The sequence below is a fragment of the Epargyreus clarus genome, unplaced genomic scaffold (assembly GCF_041222505.1).
Source record: "Epargyreus clarus isolate Ecla_fem2 unplaced genomic scaffold, WU_Ecla_fem_2.2 ptg000015l, whole genome shotgun sequence".
In the NCBI taxonomy this organism is placed as follows: domain Eukaryota; kingdom Metazoa; phylum Arthropoda; class Insecta; order Lepidoptera; family Hesperiidae; genus Epargyreus; species Epargyreus clarus.
The window spans coordinates 13,451,371-13,474,992 of NW_027332223.1; the positions used below are offsets into that span (position 1 = coordinate 13,451,371).

Below are 23,622 nucleotides of genomic sequence, written 5' to 3' on the forward strand. Positions count from 1 at the left end.
GGTATAAGAATAAGTTACATGATAACCTACAAAAGATAAAATATCGCTAAAAATTTATCGCCAAGGCCAATGAAATGTGAAAAAATACAAAAACTGAAATTATCACGAAAGCGATAGGAGGCGGATCTCCGAAGATATCCGAGCATGTTCGGTTCCACTCGTCAGTTCGCTCGCCGCAGTTTGGCGGCCGGTCGTGAGAATGGTGCGTTCAGTACGTGAACAAAGAAAAATAATTGTTTGCAAGTGCAGAGTAGATGATGTCGTCTGAGCCTACGAAAGTGCAGGTGGAATACATTAGCGAAGACAAAATTATCAAGGTAAAGAGTGTGAAGTGAAAGGATACGGTGTTATTGTGTAACAGATTGGACGCCAGCGGGCAGCGGTCTCGTGTGTCGGTCGGCGAAGGGGGAGGGCGGGGCGAGTGCGGCCCCGGCCGTGTGGGGCCCGTCAGGCCACACGCAGGAGGTTGTGACCGCGTCGCGAGCTACTCCCTTGCCGAAATAGCACCAGCGTCCTCCTCCAGTGCATCAACCCACCCATTTCTACTTCAATTGACCATGGCCCACCAAGTGACATAGACAAACAATATATTCATCTAACCTCTACTATAGCTACTTGTATTAAAAACACCTGATGCACTCCAAAGCATGTTCGCCATCACAAGTGACGCCAAAGCCAAAAATATCACCTGTTCTGAGACAATTTTATACCACAATAATCAATGTTGCTATTTTTGCAAACACGCCTGGAATTGGCGTGTCTGATAACGGTGGATGTGGGTAAATTAGTAAGTGCGTAAAACTATACTCACGCGATCCAAGGTGGGTGGATCGAAGGGCGGCGGCGGCCTTGCGTGCGACGACTCCCGGCTCCCGGCACTTGTTAGGAAAAGGCGTGTCGATTCCCAACTACCGCGAAAGCATAAACCATACGGACAGTCGAAACTTTGTTCTGTTTGAACCTAGACGCTAAGTTGTGAAAAGTACACTACTGCAACAAAATGTTTTTTTTTCCAATCTACAATATATGAATTTAACACAATACATTATTTGTTGTATGCTAGTGACATGTACCTACATACCTAAATTTGTTTTAAAGTATTTTTTTTTCATTTAACTTACCTTATTACATTTTTATAAACCACAAATTTATACACATCAAAGTTCATTCTTCTAATTCCAATAAAATCACGTCTATCTCTTAAATTTTTAATACAATCATTATAAATACGAGTCCTGTCACGTGTGTCAATAGGACAATTAAAAAATAAGTCTACATGAAGAACAGATATTTAATCATTGATTGAATGATTTGTCTATTTATAAACCGGATATCGCTCTTTTTCAAAAAAATTCAAACAAAAGTCAAAGTCAAAAAATGTAAACAATTAACACTATAATTGGCTTCTAAAGCAATTGCACTACGAAATATTTAAAATCATTCTAAAATTGAAATTGGAATACTGTATTTAATTAACAAACATGATCCTGGCAGATTCCGAAAATGAGGTGAGTTGAGTGAGTCTACTTTTATGCAGCTAAAAAAAAAAATTCGCTTCTAAACGTATCTTTCGGGATATGTTGTAAAATACAATTTTTATAAGCCGCATGAAGGGCTGGGCGCGACCTTTCCCCTTTTATTCATGCTTTTAATGTCCTTTGTGTTCGATTTGCTCTTGAACTCTCCCCCATTGCTACACATTCTATATAAATATGACTGAAAACTGTTTCTGGTTGTTTGAACTATGGGTCTGTTCCTTCTGGCATTTAATGTAATTTTGAAATAATTTATACTATTAGTTACTATCATTCCTGTAACCTAAGGCATTAATTAAAGTAACAGGTCATCTGCGAGTTAAATGTTTTTTTTTTCTATAAAATTCTGTTTTTTTTTCTTATAAGTATCATACGTATCATATCATAATATGTAATGTAACATTGTATGGACATGCCTAAATTACTAGGGAATATGCAAAGGAAATGATAATAAAGAAGAAATAAAGACTTATAAGCCGTCAATCCTTCTGTTATTTACTTTAATTTAGTGTATGTACATGTTCGTTTCTATATTGCCAATTCAATGTATAACTTTCTAAATTATCAGCATTTTGGAAGGCTTCTATTATAATAATAATCACAGTGCTTTTGAGAACATACACTTTAACTTTATGAAAAAGCACCAATTACTCCATAACGTAATTTATAAAAATGAAAAAGTAAGTTTTGTTTCATAAAATACACTATATCCTTGTATGACAGCACACTGTGCATAAAAAGCTTAATTATGAATAAACGATTAAACCAATTCCACCAAAAACGGGTTCTAAGTGATACATAATGTGAGAATGTATGAGTACTCGTCATGTTAATATATACTGAGAAGGCTAGTGTGATTCATACATTGTCTTAATTTATAAGAATATGTTTTGCTCGAATATAATATATTTTTTTATAATTTAATACACATTTAAAAAAGCAATTTATAAACATTGACATTCATTGAAATAAAATTTTAAGATTAGAAGTAAAAATATAGTTCTTATTTAGTTATTATTTGATAACCTTGCATGGTCTGCCAAGCAAATACAATTCTTAGTAATAACAGGAACCAATGGTATAGATGACAAGTTATTGTAAAATATTTCTCTTCTCTATGTAACATAGCTGAGAGGGGACTGCAATTTTTTCAACTTGCAGTACAAGTTTGGGAACTTAGTTTTAAATGTTGGTACATGATTGAGTCCATTAGTTTAATACAAGAAATATTCCACATATTTAACTATTAATGAAAATTTAACTTTACTTATAATTATTTAATTTTCATGCATATGTATTAAAAGCATTCGCCTATTCCTAAAACTATCTGTGTTGCACACTGTATGTATACAGAATGCACACATTAAAAGAAATCCTATTCTTGTATCTTTTATCTATCTACTCCGATGTTAAATATCTTATTCAGTACACTAAGATTATTATTTTATCATAATGGATAGATGAATTTATGCATTTTCACACGATGAGAGAAACAAAGCGGTCTTTATTATGTGTTTTTTTTTTAATGTAGAATCATAGAAAATTTATCAATCTGGAAATTCTTTTAAGCCCCTCGATACATTCTAGAGACTCTTATAATGCCAGTTACATCAAAGTGAATGTGATTATCTCCATAAAAATCCATGGTCCTGACAATGTGTTTTATGACTATCAATTTGCATTGCAAAGGAGTGCATAATGCAAAGGCTGTTTTCATTGAGATACACAGACTTCAATATGACAACATTGTATGTATGCTTTATTTTATAAGTTTAACTATGATTTATTGTGTTTTAATTTAAATATTTTTTAATACTTGTCCATCTGCCTTTAAGTATTTTATAATACCGTCTGACCACATGATCAAGTGTGTTCTAGTAATTTCGAAGAAAATTAAAATAAGCAAAAGGGTTATCAGAAGATCGCATGATGTTATTATTTTGGCATAGGCACTGATCAATTTAAAAACTTTTCACTTCACAGTTACTATACAACTATCTTTATTATCAAAACAATAAGGTTGGAAATCAATACAGACGCTGAGTAATTTGGTTGCCTGAGGTTATATTATTGATTTTTTATATTTATCTGTTTTAGAACACAATATATGAAGTGAAGCCAATTACAGACATACTTGTAAACTTTAAATAATGGCATGGGCAAAATGACCAGTAAACCAGACCATGCTCATGGACTACTTATGTTTGAAAGATATGTCACTGGGTTAAATCTGTATTATATTAATGTATAATAAAATTAACATGGAATCTCGCGTTGTTGTTTCAGGAAGCTAACGGCACTCAGTCGCCGTTAGCGTTACTGGCTGCCACCTGCAGCCGCCTCGGCGCCGCCAACATGGGGCCCGAACAGCAGCAGGAAAAGGAGCAACAACATTACAGTAAGTGCCCTCTCTTCACTGAAACTAGATCTACTCTAACAGGAGTAGATTTGGTATATGCTGCTATAAGTGACTGCATAGATAGGATTAAGTAAATATACCTCAAATATTTTTGTTCTCAAATTAAAATTATTTGCAAAAAAAATCAAGAGGTATGCTAAGAAAATCACTTGCTATATTTCAGGTCCACAACAACAGCAACAGCAGCAGCAACAAGTCCAACAACAGCAACAGCAGCAACAGGCACAACAGCAGCAGCAGGCACAACAACAGCAGCAAGCACAACAACAAGCGCAGCAACAGCAACAAGCGCAGCAACAGGCACAGCAACAGGCACAACAACAAGCACAACAGCAAGCGCAGCAACAGCAGGTGCAGCAAGCCCAGCTAGTGCAACAACAGGTGCAGAGTGACTCGGCGACGCTCGCGGCAGTCCAGCAACAGCTGCAGCAACACTACCTGCAGCAACAACAGCCTCAGCTCCGAGTCATCAGCACGGCAGTGGTGCAGCAACTCAGAGCCCAGGGATTGTCGGTAAGTGTGTAAAATAATAGTATGATAATAGTACATTGTTACTTGTATTTACAATCCTCATGGCTGGTCGTAGTACTGGTCAGCATAATCTCCAGGACATTAAGGAATTCATATGTAGTATATGACCCAATTACATGACCCAATTTTGACCCAATTACATTCAGTTCCCAAAAATCAATTATGCATATTACAACACAATATGATCATATAACATGCTTGCAAAATGTGTAATGTGTAAAATTTTTCACCATAATAATCCAACTCAATTTCTTATCTATATTTTATTAGATTTTAGGTCTAATTTTATTAAACCCATAAATGAATTGTATTATTGCATCATCTATGTACCTGATGTACTTATTAAGTAATTATAGCACAATGTTTTTTTCCAGGGCAATGAATTATCTGCAGCCATTGTTAATGCAGCAAGCACTGTTCCGAATGGCATACAAGTGCAACAACCTCAGGTAATTTTATTTTGTGTTACCTTATTGGTATTTTGGCGGTCCAATCTGAAGGCCAAAGATTGTATCGGGGTGCGAACATTTAAGTATGACGTCATCAATGCAATTTTATAAACTTCACATAACACACTTACACCGACTAAGAATTATCCATTCTAAATAAATTGATTTCATTTGATTCTCAAGAGTGTATGAGAATGTAAGCATGCAACACATTGAACATCTGTATTACCTATGGACAGAGGTCTTCTTATATTGGACATCAATGTTTTCATAGTAATAGTAATAGAGTGATTTCTATACAAGTTATCTGACAAGATTTACTGAGAGAATCAGTGTGAGACTGTTATTGATCAATGATTTTTTAGACACCAATATTTTCATAGTGGTAGTAGTAGACTGATTTCTTTTCAAGTTATCTTGCAAGCTTTACTGAGAGGAACAATGTGACACTGTTATAGATCAATGATGTTAAACTTCCAGGTGATATCGATGCAGCAGCTCCAGTCGTTATTAGGCGGCGGTGTGGTATCGGGCGGCGAGGGCGCCACCTATCAGAATGCGCCGCAGCAGCTGCTGCAAATACACCCCCAGTTGCTACAGGTAGGTGCTGATACTAACTATATTTGCACATACTATATTTGAATGAGTTACATACTAATTAAAGTAAGGCAGTAATAGCCTAGTGGTTAAGAAACTCGGCCTCTGGTTCGAGGGGTCCGAGATTCAAATCCCAGGCATGCTGATTTTTCGAAATTATGTGCGTATTAGAAATTAATTATCACTTGCTGAAACGGTAAAGGAAAACATCGTGAGGAAACCTGCATACCTGAGAGTATTAAAAAAAATCTCGATGGTATGTGAATTCTACCAATACACACTTGGCCAACGCGGTGGTCTATGGCCTAGTCCTTCTCTTTCTGAGAGGGGACCCGCGCCCAGCAGTGGGACAATAGTGGGTAGATTATGATGACAAAGTAAATATTATAGTGGTCATAGTACTGTTCTGACATGGAAAGGAATTCAGGTTTAATTCTCAGCCAGGCAGACATCGAAACGATTTTCTATTCTGGGTCTAGTTGTTAATGGTTATGCAAGATATTGTATGTACCCAGACTAAAAATAGTTATGTTCTACGCAACTTCAGGATTTGCCATCTGTGTGAATATTTTTACATAATATATTCCTTTTATGAAAGTAATAGAGAATTTGTCCCAAGCCTAATAGTTACTAAGTATATGCAAAAATCATTATAACTATCATCAACCCATCACTGTCCCACTGCTGGGAACGGGTGGAGACCTAAGAGGAGTCTCAGATTGAGAAGGATAAGCCCATAGTCCGCCACTTGCCAAGTGCATATTAGTAGTCTTCACATCGCTTGAAAACCGCCAAATTGTAAAATAATATAATACAATACAATACAAAAATGCTTTATTGTACACCAAAGAATACATGAAAAATATACATAAACATAATGTATGGTACAACAGGCGGTTTTATCACTTAAAAGCGATCTATTCCAGACAACCTTAGAGTTGTTGAAAGAAAACAATATAGATGCAAGAAATACAGGTAGGGGTGTACAAATGTAATACATACCGACTCGAAAATTATCTTTGAACATATCAGCAGCTAGTGTAGAAGGTGAAGAAAGTAGGGGATAGAAATAGTGGTAATACAGAGAATAGGAAAGAACGATAAAGTAAATACATACAAATAATAATTATACATATTTATTAAATGTCCCCAGCAACAAGCGGGCGGGGTGTACGGCGGCTGCCTGGTGGGCGGCGTGGGCGGTGTGGCGCCGATGCAGGGCGTCACGGTGGACGGCCAGGAGGCGCTCTTCATCCCCGCGCAGCACGCTCAGGTGGGCTTCCACTATCCTCAGGTGACAGAACGACAGCGAGACATAGATTTAAAGCGATTTACAATAGTAAGTGATGCAATGTGGTCGGGGAAGTTGCGCGGGTAAAGGCTAGTGTTCACTTTAATGTGCTCATTTAGCTGTTAGTACTTGTTGTTAAACGTAATTATTGGCCCTAAAATATCCGTGTTTTACAACGTGAGTAACCTGTACCTTCTTTTATCTAAACACCTAGGAGTAACATCTTCTATGATGCTCCTAGAGATTGAAGTATACTGCACCACACTCCTTCAAAGTACATTAGTATAGTGCATTATTTTTTTTGAACCCTTTTGTACAAAGAAAGATTGTTACTTAAATAATAATAATTTTACTGTTCTTACAGAATTTCTCCGGCATGGGTCAAGTTAGCCTGGTCAACGGTCAGCTAGTTCGAACGCCCGTATTGCCAGCCGGCTTCCTGCAGAACGTCATGCACCTACCCGCCGGTAAGTGTAAACATATATTACATCTCATATAGCCATAGTTCACCGTTCAGTCACATACGAAGCTTGGGTCCTACTAATTTCACTTTGCTTGGGATTGCTATAGACTTTTCTCTTCATTTGCTTTGTCTCACGATGTAAACATCTTATAGATTTCTTAACTCGAACCCTTAAAAGATTAGATTCTTCAATGATTCACATATTTGCATGTGAGTTTAATAATGCAATATAGTATAGTGGTACTGACAGTAATCAATTTTCACAGTAAATTTGTATGGAAATGAAATAGATACAGCCTATCACATAGCTCGTGTTGAGTGGTTTATTTAAAAATAAGCAAGTATTTGTGTTTTATGTTGTCATTGTCATTTACTAACATTTAACTATTTCTCTATCATTAAATCGCGGCTACATAACGAGCTTAATTTGACTTTATATCAATTATCATACTCTTCTTTTTTTGGTTGTAACAGTATAGTACAAAAATACAATTTGAAGACTGGCTACTTACAATATAATGACATTAGAAATACAAAAAAAAAAGCTTTTGTGTAACTCTATTTTAAAAATAGAATCATCTTTCTGTCAGTTTCCTTAAGCTTGTCTAACACTTGTCACGACTGTGCGACAGGCTGCACGCGTCTCGCCGCTAACTCATACTGTTCTCATACTAATCTATGTTTTTCCGCTCGCCCGCCCACCACAGAGCAGCCAGCCTCCCTCACCATCCCCGGTACTAACCTCACCATCCCCATCTCCGCCCTCGGGAACCAGTCGATGATCATCCCCGGGGCGAACTTGACGCTCCCCGGTGGGATTCAGATCCCCACGAGCCAAGCGATTTCCATCCCTAGTTCGACGAGTGTCCAACTGCCGGTGGCCAGCGTGGCCAACGTTGCCAACGTGACCAACGCCACCGTCCAACTGGCGAGTGGGGGGGAACAAAAGAATGACTCCCCCAAAGAAACGAAGCCACCCGCCAGCTCTCCTGGACAAGGTAAAAAGAAACGTAGTGTGGAGAGAATTTTCGGTCGTTTAGGTGTTTAATGTTTAGTGTGTAGTGTAATCACTGTCATTAAATATTACATTATAATAGTATAATTCGCGTCAAACTTTATGATTGCTCCAAATAAATATGCAGAGTATCTGAAAACTGCATTTGAAAATTGATAAAACCGATATCGAGTATTTGATATTAATTATAAAATAATTTTGTTTTTTTAACGCATAATTAATATAATAATGTATTAATTATACAATAATACATTTGACTATCAATCTAAAAAATACACTATAACTGTAAAAAAATAAATGCGCTTACAACATAGGGTCCTACTTAATGTTAACTACATAATTCCATCATCTATGGTTTTCTAAGCCTCGAAGCTATCCTTGAATGTTCCCTCCATGTATGGGAAGAAATCATATAGCATAATGGTATTCTCTTATAATAATCAGGTAATCTAATGACACTATGAATGAATCTAAACAGAGCACCCTAACACAGTATTATCAGACATACCATAAAGATTGACGCAAGTTATACTATACATAGATATAATTTTGTAATCGCATGTATCACCTAGTGTTATATTTAGTCTTTATTATTTTAACTAGACGTGTGTATATGATTGTAGATGACAATGTTCGAAAATTCTCTCCACACAATCTCCTAATTCTTCTGTTCCCAACAGCTTATTCATTACTTCGCCGTTACTCTTACTTTGCTTGGTGATTTTCATATATGCACTGTCTCATCATTCATCTGGGTCTCTTAATATATATAATGTGAATATTCAGGCATGTTAAGGGTACAGTTTAAAAATTGCTAGGGTTTATATAACTTAATGATGAATTATACATCATTAAATAAATTAAGTTCCCAATGATGTAAAAGAGTAAATAATGAAAGTATAAAAAAGATATTAGTTAAATGATCTTTTTTAATATTTCGATTTCCATTTCTGTGGAAAAATGTGAGACTCAATATATGTTTTTACTGAACTTCGATGGTCCAGATAGTATTGGAGTCTTATCTAAGGTTGGACATATTCTGCTACTGCTGAGGATAATTTTGACCACCTCATATAAATGTCTCACCTGACCTTTCAAACCAGAACATACCAGCATTTCATACTGCTATTATAAGGTAAATCACAGATGTGACATTGGTCCTTCCGATGACGATTACCACCACCGTACTTAACATGATCCTGTTACGTTTGCTTTAATAAATTTTCCATGTAAAATGATGTTGTATAGTAGTACAATACGTGTTGTGTTATCGCAGGCGGTGGCGTGGCGGTCCGCGGCGGCGTGGGCGCAGTGGGCGGCATGGGCATGGTGCCGGTGCAGGTGCCGGTGAGCGTGGCCAACGGGCACACGGTGTACCAGACCGTGCACCTGCCCGTGCACGCGCCGCACCTGCAGATAATCCCGCAGCTGCAGCAGGTACGGTGTGGCGTGGCGCGGCGTGGTGGGGTGTGGTGTGACGTAGAGTGGCGTGGCGCGGCGCGGCATAGCACGGCGTAGCGTGGCGTGGCGAGGCGCGGCGTGGCGTGGCGTGGCGTGGCGTGGCGAGGCGCGGCATTGTGTGGTGTGGCGTGGCGTCGCGTGTTGTAGTGCGAAGTGCCGTAGCGCGTCGTTTGACGTGGCGTGGTGTGGCGTGGCGCGGCGCGGCGCGGCGTGGTGTGGCGATGTTCTCATTAGTGGCAGGCATTTTCGTGCAAAACCCCAGGAGTTGTTTTTCAGTGTCATGGGCGACGGGTGCCAGTAGCCATACCATCAGGTAAATTGTATACTCAGTTGCTATTCCTAAAATCTATTTCCTCATCTTGTATACCAATCGTAATTTGTGACACAATCTACTATGGTATTCTCTAACATATCCATTATAACGTTCCTTAGTTAACATAATGTGCCACATGTACTATCTAATTTCTAATAATTATAATTATTTCACAGATGCAAGCGCAACCTCAGGTGGCTAACGTGTTGACTCCTTCTGGGCAGATACAGCAGATACAAATAGCGTCGCTGGGGAACGTTCAGGTGAGCAGAATGTTAGATGTTCTTGATATCTTATTAAATTGCTTAATAACTCATTAATCACTGACAAATAAAATAACCATAATACGTGTGGTGTTGTGTAACAAAAAGTTGACGTTTTCTGCTCTATATTCAACTTTCTGAAATTTCTGAAATCTTAATGCTGTGCCAACTGTGGATGGTAGCGGTTTTGGGTGCCACGTGAAATTTGTATTGGCTTTTACGTTTCCTTACAAGATAAATAAATCTTGATATACACAACACACAATAAATCTGGATGTATTTGTAATATAAGTCATTACTTGTAAATAAAATAAAATAATATTAGAACTTCAGGATACTCCTTATGCCAAAATGTATTTCACCAATTAGTTTTCTTCTCATAGACGTAGTAAGGAGAATGGCGTTAAAATAGTAAGAACAGCTTTAGATGATCTAAAATTATTATAATAGTATTGTCACTGTTCTGTAGAAGGAACCATTTAAGTCCTCAGGAGTTGTAGCTCGTCTCTGATCGACTTTATGTTCTATAGGGAGTTAGTTACAGATGTCCATAAACGGCAGTAACCACTAATTGTACATCAAGTGGATTGCATATTCGATTGATTCTTCAATTTTATAAGAAAAAAGTGCAATTTTGTTAAATATCCATTGTGAACTCCTAAAGATCAGTCTTCTTGCTACGTGTATGTAAGCTATGTGGTGTCGGGTCGGTTGTCTGTACATGTGGGTTTGGTTTGGGTGCACAGAACGGAGCCGCGCAAGCCGCCGCTAGCGCCACATCCACTCCGACCACAATAACACTGCAGGTAATGTACATTTTATTATATCACAAACATGATTTTACTATCAAACACACATGTGATTTATAGGAGTTGAATTCCATAAGTTCGTGTTTTAAAAAACATCCAATTTTTATTATTTTTATTCTAAAGGTAAGTTTAGTATTATTGGTTTTGGTTTTTCTTGTTTTGGGTAGTGGATATTTTATTTATTATTATATTTTTATTTCATCATTTAATAATATTCAGAAAAAAACGATTACTAGTTTTTGAAAACTACTAGTCCTTTGCAAAATATAATAAAAATCCTATCAATATTGTGTAAAAAAATCTATTTAATAGTTCAAGTTTTTAATATTTTTTTCCATTCTATGTTCAGCGACAAAATCATACAATAATACTTACACTCATTCATTCTTTAGTTCATTCCTGTTATAATGATTTACTCTTTGTTTACAAATATTACTCTTTACTTACGTATTATTATTAATTCCAACAAGATTATATAATTTTCGTACGATATCACATAACCTAACAAATATATTGTCAATTTCGTAAGACTTGTCCTCATAAAGTAATGTTTAAAGTAATTAATATTTTAGAATTGATCAAAATCAAAATCCTTTCTTATGGGTAGAATTGATCAAAATCCTTTCTTAGCGGATGCCTACGTCATAACATGCCTGCCTGCCAAATTTCAGCCCGATCCGTCCAGTGGTTTGGGCTGTGTGTTGATAGATCACTATGTCAGTCAGTCACCTTTGAGTTATATATACACTCCTTTGCAAAAAAAACGGGCGGGTTTGATTTTTTAACATTATTGGTAATAATTTAGTTCTTCAGAGGTTTTAATAGCCAAACTATGTTACTGGCACTTAATAAAGAGTCTGGGTATGAAAAAAAGTTCATTCCAAATTCAAAACTTTTGTTTTTTAAATTATTAATCCCTTTTTCATTTTGTGACACTTTTCGCGGGTTTGCGGTTAAAAGGTTATCAAGCAACTAAAAGTAACTTTTCGTTATTTTTAGTACAACAATTTATGTTTATCGCATAATTCTGCCTTATTGTGACTTAAAACAGATATCTTTGTGTCTATCGTAATGGCAGAAAAAGCAATGAGAGCTAGTAAAATTATAGCGCTGCTGGAAGAGGGGTGTAGCCAATGTTACGTCTCACAGCGGTTAAACGTGAGTCGTTCAACCGTACAAAGAACCTGGACTCGATACCAAGAGACAGGTTCCGTTCAGAGAAGGCAAGGTTCTGGGAGAAAACGTTGCACACAGCCGCGAGACGATCGCTTTTTAGTGACTCAGGCGCTGAGGAACCGCAAATGCAGTTACATAGACCTCAAAAGAAACCTTGAAGAGGTACGAGGAGCACAAGTTAGCCTATGGACTGTGAGGAGAAGACTTTTAGCTGCTGATATACGTAGTCGACGACCAGCGCGGGCCCCCAAGTTACTCCGTGAGCACCGGATTGCGCGGTTGAGGTTCGCTAGAAATTGCCTATCTTGGACACCAGGTAACTGGAGTAGCGTACTCTTCTCCGATGAGGCTCGAATTTGTCTGCATGGTGAGGACCGACGTCGGCGAGTGTTACGAAGACCAGGGGAACGCTATGCCGATGTGTGTTTTGAAGAAATCACCCCTTATGGTGGAGGGTCCGTTATGTTTTGGGCGGGCGTAACTTCCAACTATCGTACCGAGATAGTATTCATAGAAAATGGCTCACTAAATGCGCATAGGTACATAACAGAAATCCTTTCTCAAAATGCACAACCCGCACTGACTGTAATTGGTGAAGATGCCATTTACATGGACGATAATGCTCGGGCCCACCGTTCTGGCGACGTAGATGCTTATATGCAAGAGGTCGGTATTCGTCGTTTGGATTGGCCAGCGCGGAGCCCCGACCTTAACCCCATTGAGCATGTTTGGGACCTCCTAAAAAGGCGAGTACGATCTGTCCAACCACCTCCACAAAACATCAGAGAGCTTAAACGTGTAATCTCGACTGAGTGGGAACACATTCCACAGGACACCATCAAAAGCCTGGTGGGAAGCATGCCAAGACGATTACATGCCGTAATCGCTGCAAGAGGAGGTCATACTCGTTATTAATTTTTATTTTTTAATGTCTCTTTTATTAAAATACCATAAAAATACTCGTAGTCTTAATTTCATTATACCCATAAAAATGTCCATTTTAACACGGCTCTCTGTTTACATTGACTAAAACACCGATACCAGGATAAAAGTGATAAAAAACTAGATTCTCATTGATAATAAGAAATTTCTAGTCATCCAAGCTAATGACATACTAAAAATATAATAATATTTACCCATAGAAAAGCTAAGGTAAAGTGTGTGTGTAAGGTGCCCGTTTTTTTTGCAAAGGAGTTTATTTAGATACAACATAATAACAATAACAATATATTTATATAACATACTAACCCCGCATGTGATACTAACCGCTACCCGGACGGTGTACCGGCAGACTATGAGCCCGGTGCAGGAGGCGCCGCAGCAGCTCACCGTACTGCCCGCGCCTTCCAATGTACGCAACGTTGTTCAGGTAACGTTAGGCGATACACGGGACAAGACGTATACGAATGCAATTTAATATATTGTATACTATGAGAGCTTTAGAACGTATTCTTGTTACCATGAGGCTGGTGAGATTGTTTATTTGAACACGAATTTTTGTACATATGTATTTTTTTCTTAGCATTGTTATGTCATACAGTTTTTATACTCGAGTGCTACCCTGAGGCACAGCTAACAGAGAATAAAGTAAATTACCAGTAGCATAACAAGACTGAATAAGCCAAAAGAAATCGAATAATCAGAAAATTAAATGTTACAAACGCGCTTCTCCGCGCCAATTAGCGTACGATATTTAGTACTGCATCTTATTTACTTTGTTATCTTACATACTTTGTTTGTTATTGCAGTATTTCTTACTTCTACTTATAATAAGAATATAATATTTTATATCTGTATACATATATATTATGACCAAATATTTTATATACATATTTCACACCAACATCCCAGTCTGATTGTAAGTTTAGAAAGGTTTATTTTTGCACAGGTTCCAACGTTGGGCGTGAGTGGGCTCGGCGGCGCAGTGCAGCTGGTCCCGGCAGTGGGGCTGCCTGGCGTCCAGATAGCCCAGCTGCCACAAGCGCAACCACAGCAACAACCCCAACCAGTGATAGGTGAGTTGTAGTTGTTATAAGTTGTCAAAGTCATCCATGCGAAAAAAAACTGGTTTTATCCTTGATACATCAAACTAATTTATTATTTAAAGAGATTATTAATTTTTTTTTCATCTAGGTATTTGTGTTAACTATGGCTATGAAAAAAAAGCGTGTTAAAATACAGAGAGACGTTTGGGTATATGGAGACTGTTATGAAGATGTAAATTATATAAAAAATCTCATCAATTTTTTACTTACACTAACGTTAATGCATGTAAAGTTCACATTCACGCATTATTATTACGGTAAACTAAGAAAGCATCGAAACAAAATTTATTTAATACTAAATAAATAAATATTAATTGGCTGTACGACCATATACAACGTTTGCCTATTTACTTGCGTCAAAAACGCATAAACGTCATTCGTGATCCCTGACGTGTGACGTTAAAGTCGGAATAAGTTTTTGGACTTGAAAACAAACTTGTGAAATGTAACTTTATTTTTACTTTTAAAGTAATTATTTGAATTTATTTTAGTATAGTTATTTCTTAAAATAATGGATGACAAGAAAGATCAAAATGCGCGAAAAGTGAAGTTAAAAGTTAAACGTACGCGGTGTAAAGGGACAGGTATATAATTAAACAAATTTACTTTATAAGTACTGAAATGTTTATAACAATGTGGCGTTTAAATTTCGAATGACACGTCATGTTACGCAACGCTGAACGCGGTCACCGGTCAGTCTTCCAATGGCTGACCAGCGATATTATTTGTAAGTTGGTGATGTACTAGGAGGTACCTATAAACTTTACTGAAATAGGAAGTAGGGACCTCTGTGAAATAAACTGCAAAAAAACGGATTGGGTATTTATTTTAGTTATTACAAATACAATTTTTTACAGGAGAGCCAATACAAAATTTGAAAAACCAGTTTATGTATTTTTTTTTTTTTTTATAGAAAAATAATAGTGTTATACATCATTGGATGCAATTTTTCCAAATTTTTTAAAATATTGTGTGCTTAGATCACATTTTTCTAATAAAACTGGGTTGCTGGTTGATTTTTCGTTTGCGGTCCTTTTGCATTTAATGATCAATTTATGTATGGTCCAGAGATGACACCGCAGACCCCCATACATATACTCAGCGGACCCCGGGGGGTCCGCGGACCACAGGTTGGGAAATGCGGCCTTAGATTATTGTTTTTGATGCATAAAAAGCCTTTTGAGTGAAATACTCCTGTTGTTTTGTTTTCCATGTAAATGTATTTGCAATTTTTTAACATTACACCTTCCATAAGTTGCAACACAATCTTTATTATCACTTATTCTCACAGCTGTGAAATATTTTTATCTACGTCATAAATGTGGCTAACCACGTAATTCATATTTATTCAGTGATAAGAATGCAATTTTAATTTAAGTTATTTAGGGCATAACCATGCATAATTTTATCATTCTTAGCCAATTGTTAAATTTGTTGTTTAAGGCTAGATATTAACAATCTATCTATTTATCAAAAATTGCCAATATATCTGTTGAACATTGAAATTTGAGAATTTTAGGTATGAAGAAATTGTTAAATATTGATATCTGCATGATGTTGAAAGGTAAAACATTCAACAGATTGATTATTATCAATGAACATAAATCATAATATAGAAGAGAACAATTTTAATTAGTAAAATAACCATTCATAGATTGATATAAATATGTTTATGTGACACAATAGTGATATTCTGTTTAATATTTCAGAAACAACAACATTTCAACCAGGCCAGCAGATACAGCAGGATCCCAACGAGCCAGGCAAGTGGCAGGTGGTGACAGTGAGCACGGGCGGTGGCAATGGGAACAGCACTCCCACGACTGAATGTGAGGCGAGCAAAGCGAGGCCGACCAGCCCCAGTGGGAAGAGATTGATGAAGCGGGTGGCTTGCACTTGCCCCAATTGCGATCAGGGAGAGAAGTGAGTAATTTTTGTTATATATGGTTATGAATTTGTTTGTATACATTTGTTTTAGCAACTATTGTAGTATAAAATAAGTAAGAAATTACATTATTAAATGTAAGCTTTCATGATATTTTTTATATATCTTGAAATTTTAAAACATTAAAACTCCAAGTCATGACAATGATTAAAATCATGAAGTGAGAATGGTTTTCTTAATCTCATAGTTATTAAATTCAATAGTTTTTGAAATTGCTTATTTCAAAAGTAAATAATAAATGGGTCTATAATGTTTTTATACAGATAACTATAATGGTGGACTATGACCTAAACTCTTTTTATTCAAGGATGAAATTCATGTCCATTCATCAATGGATTGATGGTTGCTCACATGCCTTTTATTAATACACAATTATTACACAACTTACTACAAGTCAACTTAAAACCAGGTTATAAACATACAACTAGTGTGTACCCATTCTAAGTAGTCCGTCTGTGTGCAGTCGGTTAGTGGATCGCAAGAAGCAGCATGTGTGCCACATAGCGGGCTGCAACAAGGTGTACGGGAAGACGTCGCACCTTCGCGCGCATTTACGGTGGCATTCCGGCGAACGACCATTCCTTTGCAATTGGCTCTTCTGCGGGAAGAGGTAAATTCATTACATATTTACTTACTGCTCTGCATTCATAATCCTTCATCGGTTAATATTCGATTTTAAAGCAGTAATTGTATTACAAGCAGTAATACATATTAGCGAAAATATTGATAGGGCGTTAAATTGTCCTGTGTGCCTAAGTACTTACATATACAATGGTCATCGATTGTATCTATGACGAGTTGTGTGGCGGTGCGCTCACCGGACAGGTATGACACGCAGTGGGTTCCAGGTTCGATCCCTGGCTTACAGATATCTAAATGATGAATTTAGATTTTAGAGTCTTTGGCAATCACAATACAGAAAAATCCTAGTGTGGGGCTGTAAATGTAGACACCATTATTGTATATACTTTTCTGTTAATAATTTTTTGTATAAGACTCATCAACTTTCTTCTTCTTACTTTATCTGAACAAGAATTTTACCAACACTTTAATATATTTTGGTTTTCTTTACAGATTTACGCGATCAGATGAACTGCAACGACACAGGCGGACGCACACGGGGGAGAAACGGTTTGAATGTCCCGAGTGCAGTAAACGATTTATGCGTTCCGACCACCTCGCCAAGCATGTTCGCATACACACAAAAAATAGGATTACGGTGAGTTCAAATTATTTTATATTCATATTCATGGTCATAAAAGTAATCCTCTAAGATTTAGGACTTACGGAGCGTCCTTTAGCTGCTCTCGCTCGCGGACGTAGAACACCAATACTCGTGAGATATGAAAATATTTATAAGAGATGAATTTAATTTTTATGATGAGTTTTATTGTTATTAGCGTACTAGATTGTAGGCAATAAATATCGATCTCTTTCAATCCTAAGGCGACATACCCACGTATAACTGCCGTCGTATGATCTTTGTAACAAAACACTTATTGCGCGTCTGCAAGTCAAGCCGGAATCTAGTCTGTTCAAAAATTTATTGGTTTCTCTACAATTAATAAATCCCCTATAATTTCAGGAGGTAGCGACATCCACGCAGTCAATGTATTCCGACTCGGGTGATGACAGCTGTGATGAGAAAATGATGCTGACCATCGAGACAATTCACACGTCAGCGGACAGTGACGAGAAGCAGCTCGTGATGATCCGGCCCGGGGCCAAGCTGGAGCCCGACCACATCGACAGCTAGGACGAGGACAGCGACAGCTAGTCGCTACAGTTGTGGTTAACTAAGGTTAAAAAGAATGCTACAAAGACTTCAACTAGCCCGACGTAAAGTAAACTTTATCATGTTTACAGTGCAGTAAAACTATGATAGATTTAAGATTTGACCGGGAGTTGCTATTTGATAAGCGATCGAGATTGAATTTAAGAGACTGGATAACACTGGGAAATGTTGATGTGTGGATTGTAAGTAGCATTTTGTATTAACATTTTTTAATACGTCTTATACCTAAGCCTAGGAAATGCTAGAAGTAAAGCTAGCAGTTGCGATCTAAGTTAGATGTACACATAAATTGTGTTTTTGTCTAGTGTCAAAGAAATTAGTTGTTATTGCAAAAACCAGTGAAATTCGTCTTAAGTGTATCTTAACTAAATATTGTTAATTATATTCACATTTAAACAGCTTCACGATAATCAATATTATTATATTAAAGACATGCGAATTCTAAACTTTTAAAAAGCTCACAATATAATTAAAAGTTCACTGCCACAATTTTAAGATGAACAATTTAATATAGAATTGGTGCAATTAGGGCGTTTTCAAATTAGTCGCTGGATCGCGCGATTGTAGTGCTATTATCGCGTGGTTTTCGCGATTCGAGAGACGTGTTGTTAATTCAGTTTCGTGAATGACAACACGTCATTTTATCGTAGCGCGGTTTCAGTTGTTGTGTTGACGCCGCGATTCTTTTATTTATATAGATTTACAAAGCAACGCAGTCGCGCGACACAACTGCATATCTGACGGCGCCCTTAATATTGATATACTTAGTCTTGTCACGATGTTTTAAGTACATTTTAGTGGAATACATTTTAATTCTTATACACTGTAAATAGTGCAATTTGCTTGTATATTATATGATTATATAGCATAGGTGTATGTTTCGATACCGCCTTTATAATAGTTTGTTAGATATAAGTATGTATAAAAACGAGATATAGAAATAATGTGTATTGTAAAGTTTAAAAATAAAGTTGCATAAGGTAATCAAGGCGTCAAAACATTTTTTAATTTATATTCTATATACAATCAGAATATTGAATTAATTTTGTTTTGAATAGTTATAAAGTAAATTGTAAATTGAATGTAAATATTAAGTTGAGTAAATTAATGTCACTTTTGTTTTGTTTTGTCCAAAAATTGTTATGAATTGAGGTTGTGTGAAAATTGAATACAAAAATAATGGCAATTGAAAATTTGAATTTAAAAAATAGCCTCATGTATTGAAAATTGTTTTATTGATATTAAAATTATTTAGTTAGGGCGAATATGCAATGCAACGTTTTATGCAACAATAATAATTATGTTTTTATAATAATTTGTAATTGGTAAATGTTACTATTACTAAATTTGTAAATTAATTTGATCTGTGATCAAAATTTTTTGTAGAAATTTTGTTGGATTGTGATTAGCTGTGTTGTGGTAGTTATTGTGTAATACTTGTTAATAATTTGATTATTATATTTAGTATTGTGTATATTACGTATGAATAATATAATTAATTTAATTTTAATATACATGGAAATGGAAATAATAACTAAATCCCTACATATATGAGAAAGGTGCTTCATTTTTTGATTTGGGCCTAATGAAATGCTTTTTAAAAGATTGTATAATCAATGATATCAATGGTTCTTAATTTCGGGAGAACTATTTGCAAAACCTATAAATTTTATACTAACCATTTATAATATAATAATTCCAATTAAAGGAGTTAATTATTGTCATCTTTTATAAACAGTATTATGATAAATTGTTATCAATAAAATAAGGATGAAGTGCAGGGTTCGATAGTAGAACACTACTATCCACACTTTATCTTAAAACAGCTGTGTTTAAATCATGTTGTCTTATAGCAACAGTGTTTATAGCATATTGTCTTATAGCGCGGCAGTGCTAATAGCAAACTGCTTTATGCTATTTGCCCTTATGTATCCTGTCTGTAGGTGACTATAAATTGACAGGACTCCTCCATTCGAGCATATTTGGGGCTGATTATAATAAAAGTCGATGTTTGATACTGTATAAATAATTATGGTTTAATGTATGAAATAAATAATGCTATCATAATAAAATACGTACAAACCGAATTTTAACTTGATCGCAGCACCTGTGGGTCCAAAACAGGCTTGCTTGGGATTGTAGTGTGTATATAAACTCCCATAATTTGTATTGTACAGAGTATGTAAATAATTTTATTGTTGAAACAGTTGAATAAAATATTTTAATAGTAACAATTGTCTTTTAATGTTGCGTTTTGTTGATTCATCCTATAACCTTTTTATTATGGATATCATTGTATTGTATATTATGTATATTGTGTATGGTATATTATGTATTCCTGGCAAAAGTGTTAGCGTTGCAGCGCCATTCCTTACCCGCCAATTTACCAACTCTGTTGCTGTGTTTCGTCATTGGAATATAACGAGATCTAAAAGTAGGCCTCAATAGGGTGAAGAACTCTACGTGATCAGAGCTCTTGAGGGAGCAGGCTTGCTTGCACCATATTGGGTAGTTTCGGCTTGCACGCATGTGGTTTGCCGGTGATATAGTCACTTGGCGGATAAATTATTATTCATTGGATTCATAGTATTTACGATTTCATCCGGTGAAACAAATTCCAACATTATATTAGGTTTGTGATTAGAAAGCAAACTTCCTCCGCTGTAAAGAAAGTTTTTGCTGGCATTTTCCACCGACGATATATTATTTATCTTACTTATTTTAAAGACAAGTCTACAAATTTATTATACATTAACATGATATTATTGTGAGTATATTTGAAAAGCACTAAATATAACAAACGGTAAGTAGGTGTCTAATTTATGTTGATATTCAAACATTAGATACTTTAATTTGCTCTAGAAAAATATGAAACGCGATCGTGTTAGATAGCTAAGAAATTAACTTGCAAGTAATTAAGTTATCCGTAACGTCAATTATATTCAAAGTTAACTATCAACTGTGTTCTATGGTCGGCGCTCGGTTTATCGCGATGGTAACCGCTCGTATCGTTGCTGTACCGTTGGCGGAACAAAGCTTTATTAAATGAGCATTATAAATGGCGGTGCACGCGTTCGTCTCTGAAGCATAAAACTTGTGATGGGTTAATGAGAAATTAATTACTTTACAGTAAAAATTTAGCTACATTTTGTGAACGGTAAATTGGAGCAGTAATTCTGATGTTGTTTTATTTATTATTTGGGCCAAATTTACATTTTCTTCATAATAATACATTAATGATATAATAAGTTCCTTCGGAGGTAGGTATATCCGATGTGCTACAGGATAGGACTATTCAAAAAAGTGCAGTAAACTTACTCATAAAATAGTAACTTTATTGTAGTCTTGTGGATTCTATAAATCTGCTTTTTTTCTTAGTCAGGAAAGCAAAATACTATATACATAGTTCTAAATGTAGATAGTTTGAAACGAATCTTATTATCCGTGAAAATTGCGAAAATATTAACGTATCGACAAAATATTCGTTTTCTCAGAGGGTAGGTAGTTAGCTTACCTTAACTAAGAGGTGCCTGCGGTCTTTTCAGTTAAGATGTTCTTCGTGATTTTTAATTATTAAGATTGAGTAGGAGATATATTATTATCATGCAATAACAGTTTTAGTTTTTTTATAGTTCCTTACTACGCTAATAAGGTTCTATACGACTTGAAAAATACTTTAGGTAACACATTACTTGAGGTGGCTATTCTATGTAAAAAGCTTTCAAAATTCTGCATGAATAGAAAAAAGGTTTACCTACTTTGTATACACGAGAACGAAACGGTTCTACTTTGCGGTTAAAGCATTATAATTTGGAACTGAATTCAAATCGAACTGAATCTGGAATAGCGCGAGGGTCGACGGCCGCCATTTTCCGTGTCGCTACGCGTCTAATAGCGCCATTACCACGTCCGTGAAATCGTGATGCCGACCGCTGCCCACAAAACGTAATGCTCCATTTTTCTATTTTCCTCGACGCCTCGCTCGGTGATTCTCAAGCTCATCGATTCAGAAAGGCATCATTCATGGCACAAAACACCGCAATAGACTGATCTATTGTTGTTATCGTATCTACCTACTTCCTACTTCGCTTTTTACTTCGTCGTGAAATGCCGTAGGTAACTTATTTATAAAGATTTAGTGCTCCTTTTAATTTATCTTGTTAATTATAATTACATTTTGTATACTCAATATTATGTTTTGTTTGGTATAAGTTAATTAACGGTACAATAACAACATGTGGTTATTAAATTGCAAACTAAGATCTTACTACAAGCACATTCATACACGGCAACGTATCGTTAGCATTTAGATAAGTTTATAAACGAGTAAATACAAGCTGAGCCTGCAAAATTTATTTAACCAATAAATTAAACAGTATGGTGCCAAGATTTAACTGAGATAGTGAGTAAAAGCTACAAAACAAGAAAGCAAGACAACGCTACGCGGTTCGCTGGCTCGCTACGGCGCATAGCCAGGCTTCTAATGAAAGATTGACGATAAATTCTAATTACACCTAACTTGCTGACTAATTACTCGACGGCATACATCGTTATATACTGTAAAATATGATTATGCACGTTCGTTTGTCGTAAGTCAATGACTGGTTATGCACAATTTCATCTAGTATTTACGAGTAGCCGACGGATACAATGTTAGAGTCGGCGCACTCACTCATAGCTCACTAAGCGATGTCATGGTGGTTTAATTGCAATAAGTTTCATTACTGCCTTTAAGTTGTGTAGTTGCGAGACAACCATGCTACTCGTTGGGATGGGTTTCCTTTTACCTTCCTTATAGGTATTTTTACATTTATGTAATATGTATAGGGAATAAAAAACGATATCTCGCTAATATTTTAATTTAAAAGCGAATCTTCAACTGTCTTTACTTACGTAATATAGGTATAATACCAAACATGAAGTTATGAGTTACTCACAAATATAATTATTTTACAAATGAAGGTTAATTAATGCCAAAAACATTTCGTTTCAATTACTTCGATTTAGTTCAAAGTGATAAATAACTGTAGAAAACGGTGATTTACTAAGCTTTAACGTGTCGGTTCATCCAACCTATTCACGAGTCATATTATTATAAAATTACCTCCCATAGAGGCGTGTGTTCTTCATTTAGTAAGGAGCATTCAACTTGGTAATTTTATTATGATGTCATTGGCGGTCTCATTGGCGGTTACTCGCGTAATAACTTATGTATGAGTACTATATTTCGTCGTTAAACTCTATCCATCAGACATGACTCACTAAAATTGATCTTGAATTTTAATTGAATTTTATTTGCTCCCTAACTGTCTGATAGGATATACCTTTTTTATATATTTGAACCTGACGATAAAGCAGCCGTGCTACCTGATGGAAAGTAGTTAACGTCGCCTATGGACATTTGCAACACCAGAGGAGTCGCCAATGCATCGCCGGCTTTGAAGGAGTTCTTTTTGCACCTTTTTTGAAGAGCCCCATGTCATAGCGCTTCGAGAATACCTCAGAAGGAAGTTCA

The 23,622-nt window shown here is 36.1% G+C and overlaps 1 protein-coding gene across 6 annotated transcripts; it reads left to right on the forward strand.

Annotated features, from left to right (window-relative positions):
• Nucleotides 1-82: 82 nt before the first annotated feature.
• On the forward strand, nucleotides 83-20,341 carry LOC140748215 (uncharacterized). 6 transcript variants are annotated; one of them, XM_073080975.1, is made up of 17 exons: nucleotides 83-317; nucleotides 3,822-3,933; nucleotides 4,118-4,467; nucleotides 4,860-4,934; nucleotides 5,415-5,534; nucleotides 6,685-6,804; nucleotides 7,187-7,289; nucleotides 7,993-8,283; nucleotides 9,577-9,737; nucleotides 10,251-10,337; nucleotides 11,084-11,143; nucleotides 13,614-13,691; nucleotides 14,211-14,337; nucleotides 16,077-16,290; nucleotides 16,776-16,922; nucleotides 17,387-17,531; nucleotides 17,898-20,341. In XM_073080975.1, exons 1-17 carry the CDS (start codon nucleotides 255-257, stop codon nucleotides 18,066-18,068), a joined length of 2,424 nt encoding a protein of 807 aa, XP_072937076.1. In that variant the 5' UTR covers nucleotides 83-254; the 3' UTR covers nucleotides 18,069-20,341. The 6 variants fall into 6 exon arrangements, with proteins under 6 accessions (XP_072937076.1, XP_072937077.1, XP_072937079.1 ...); XM_073080976.1 differs by having other exon boundaries at nucleotides 84-317; nucleotides 13,614-13,673; XM_073080977.1 differs by lacking the exon at nucleotides 83-317 and adding an exon at nucleotides 1,364-1,508.
• The last annotated feature ends 3,281 nt before the right edge of the window (nucleotides 20,342-23,622 follow it).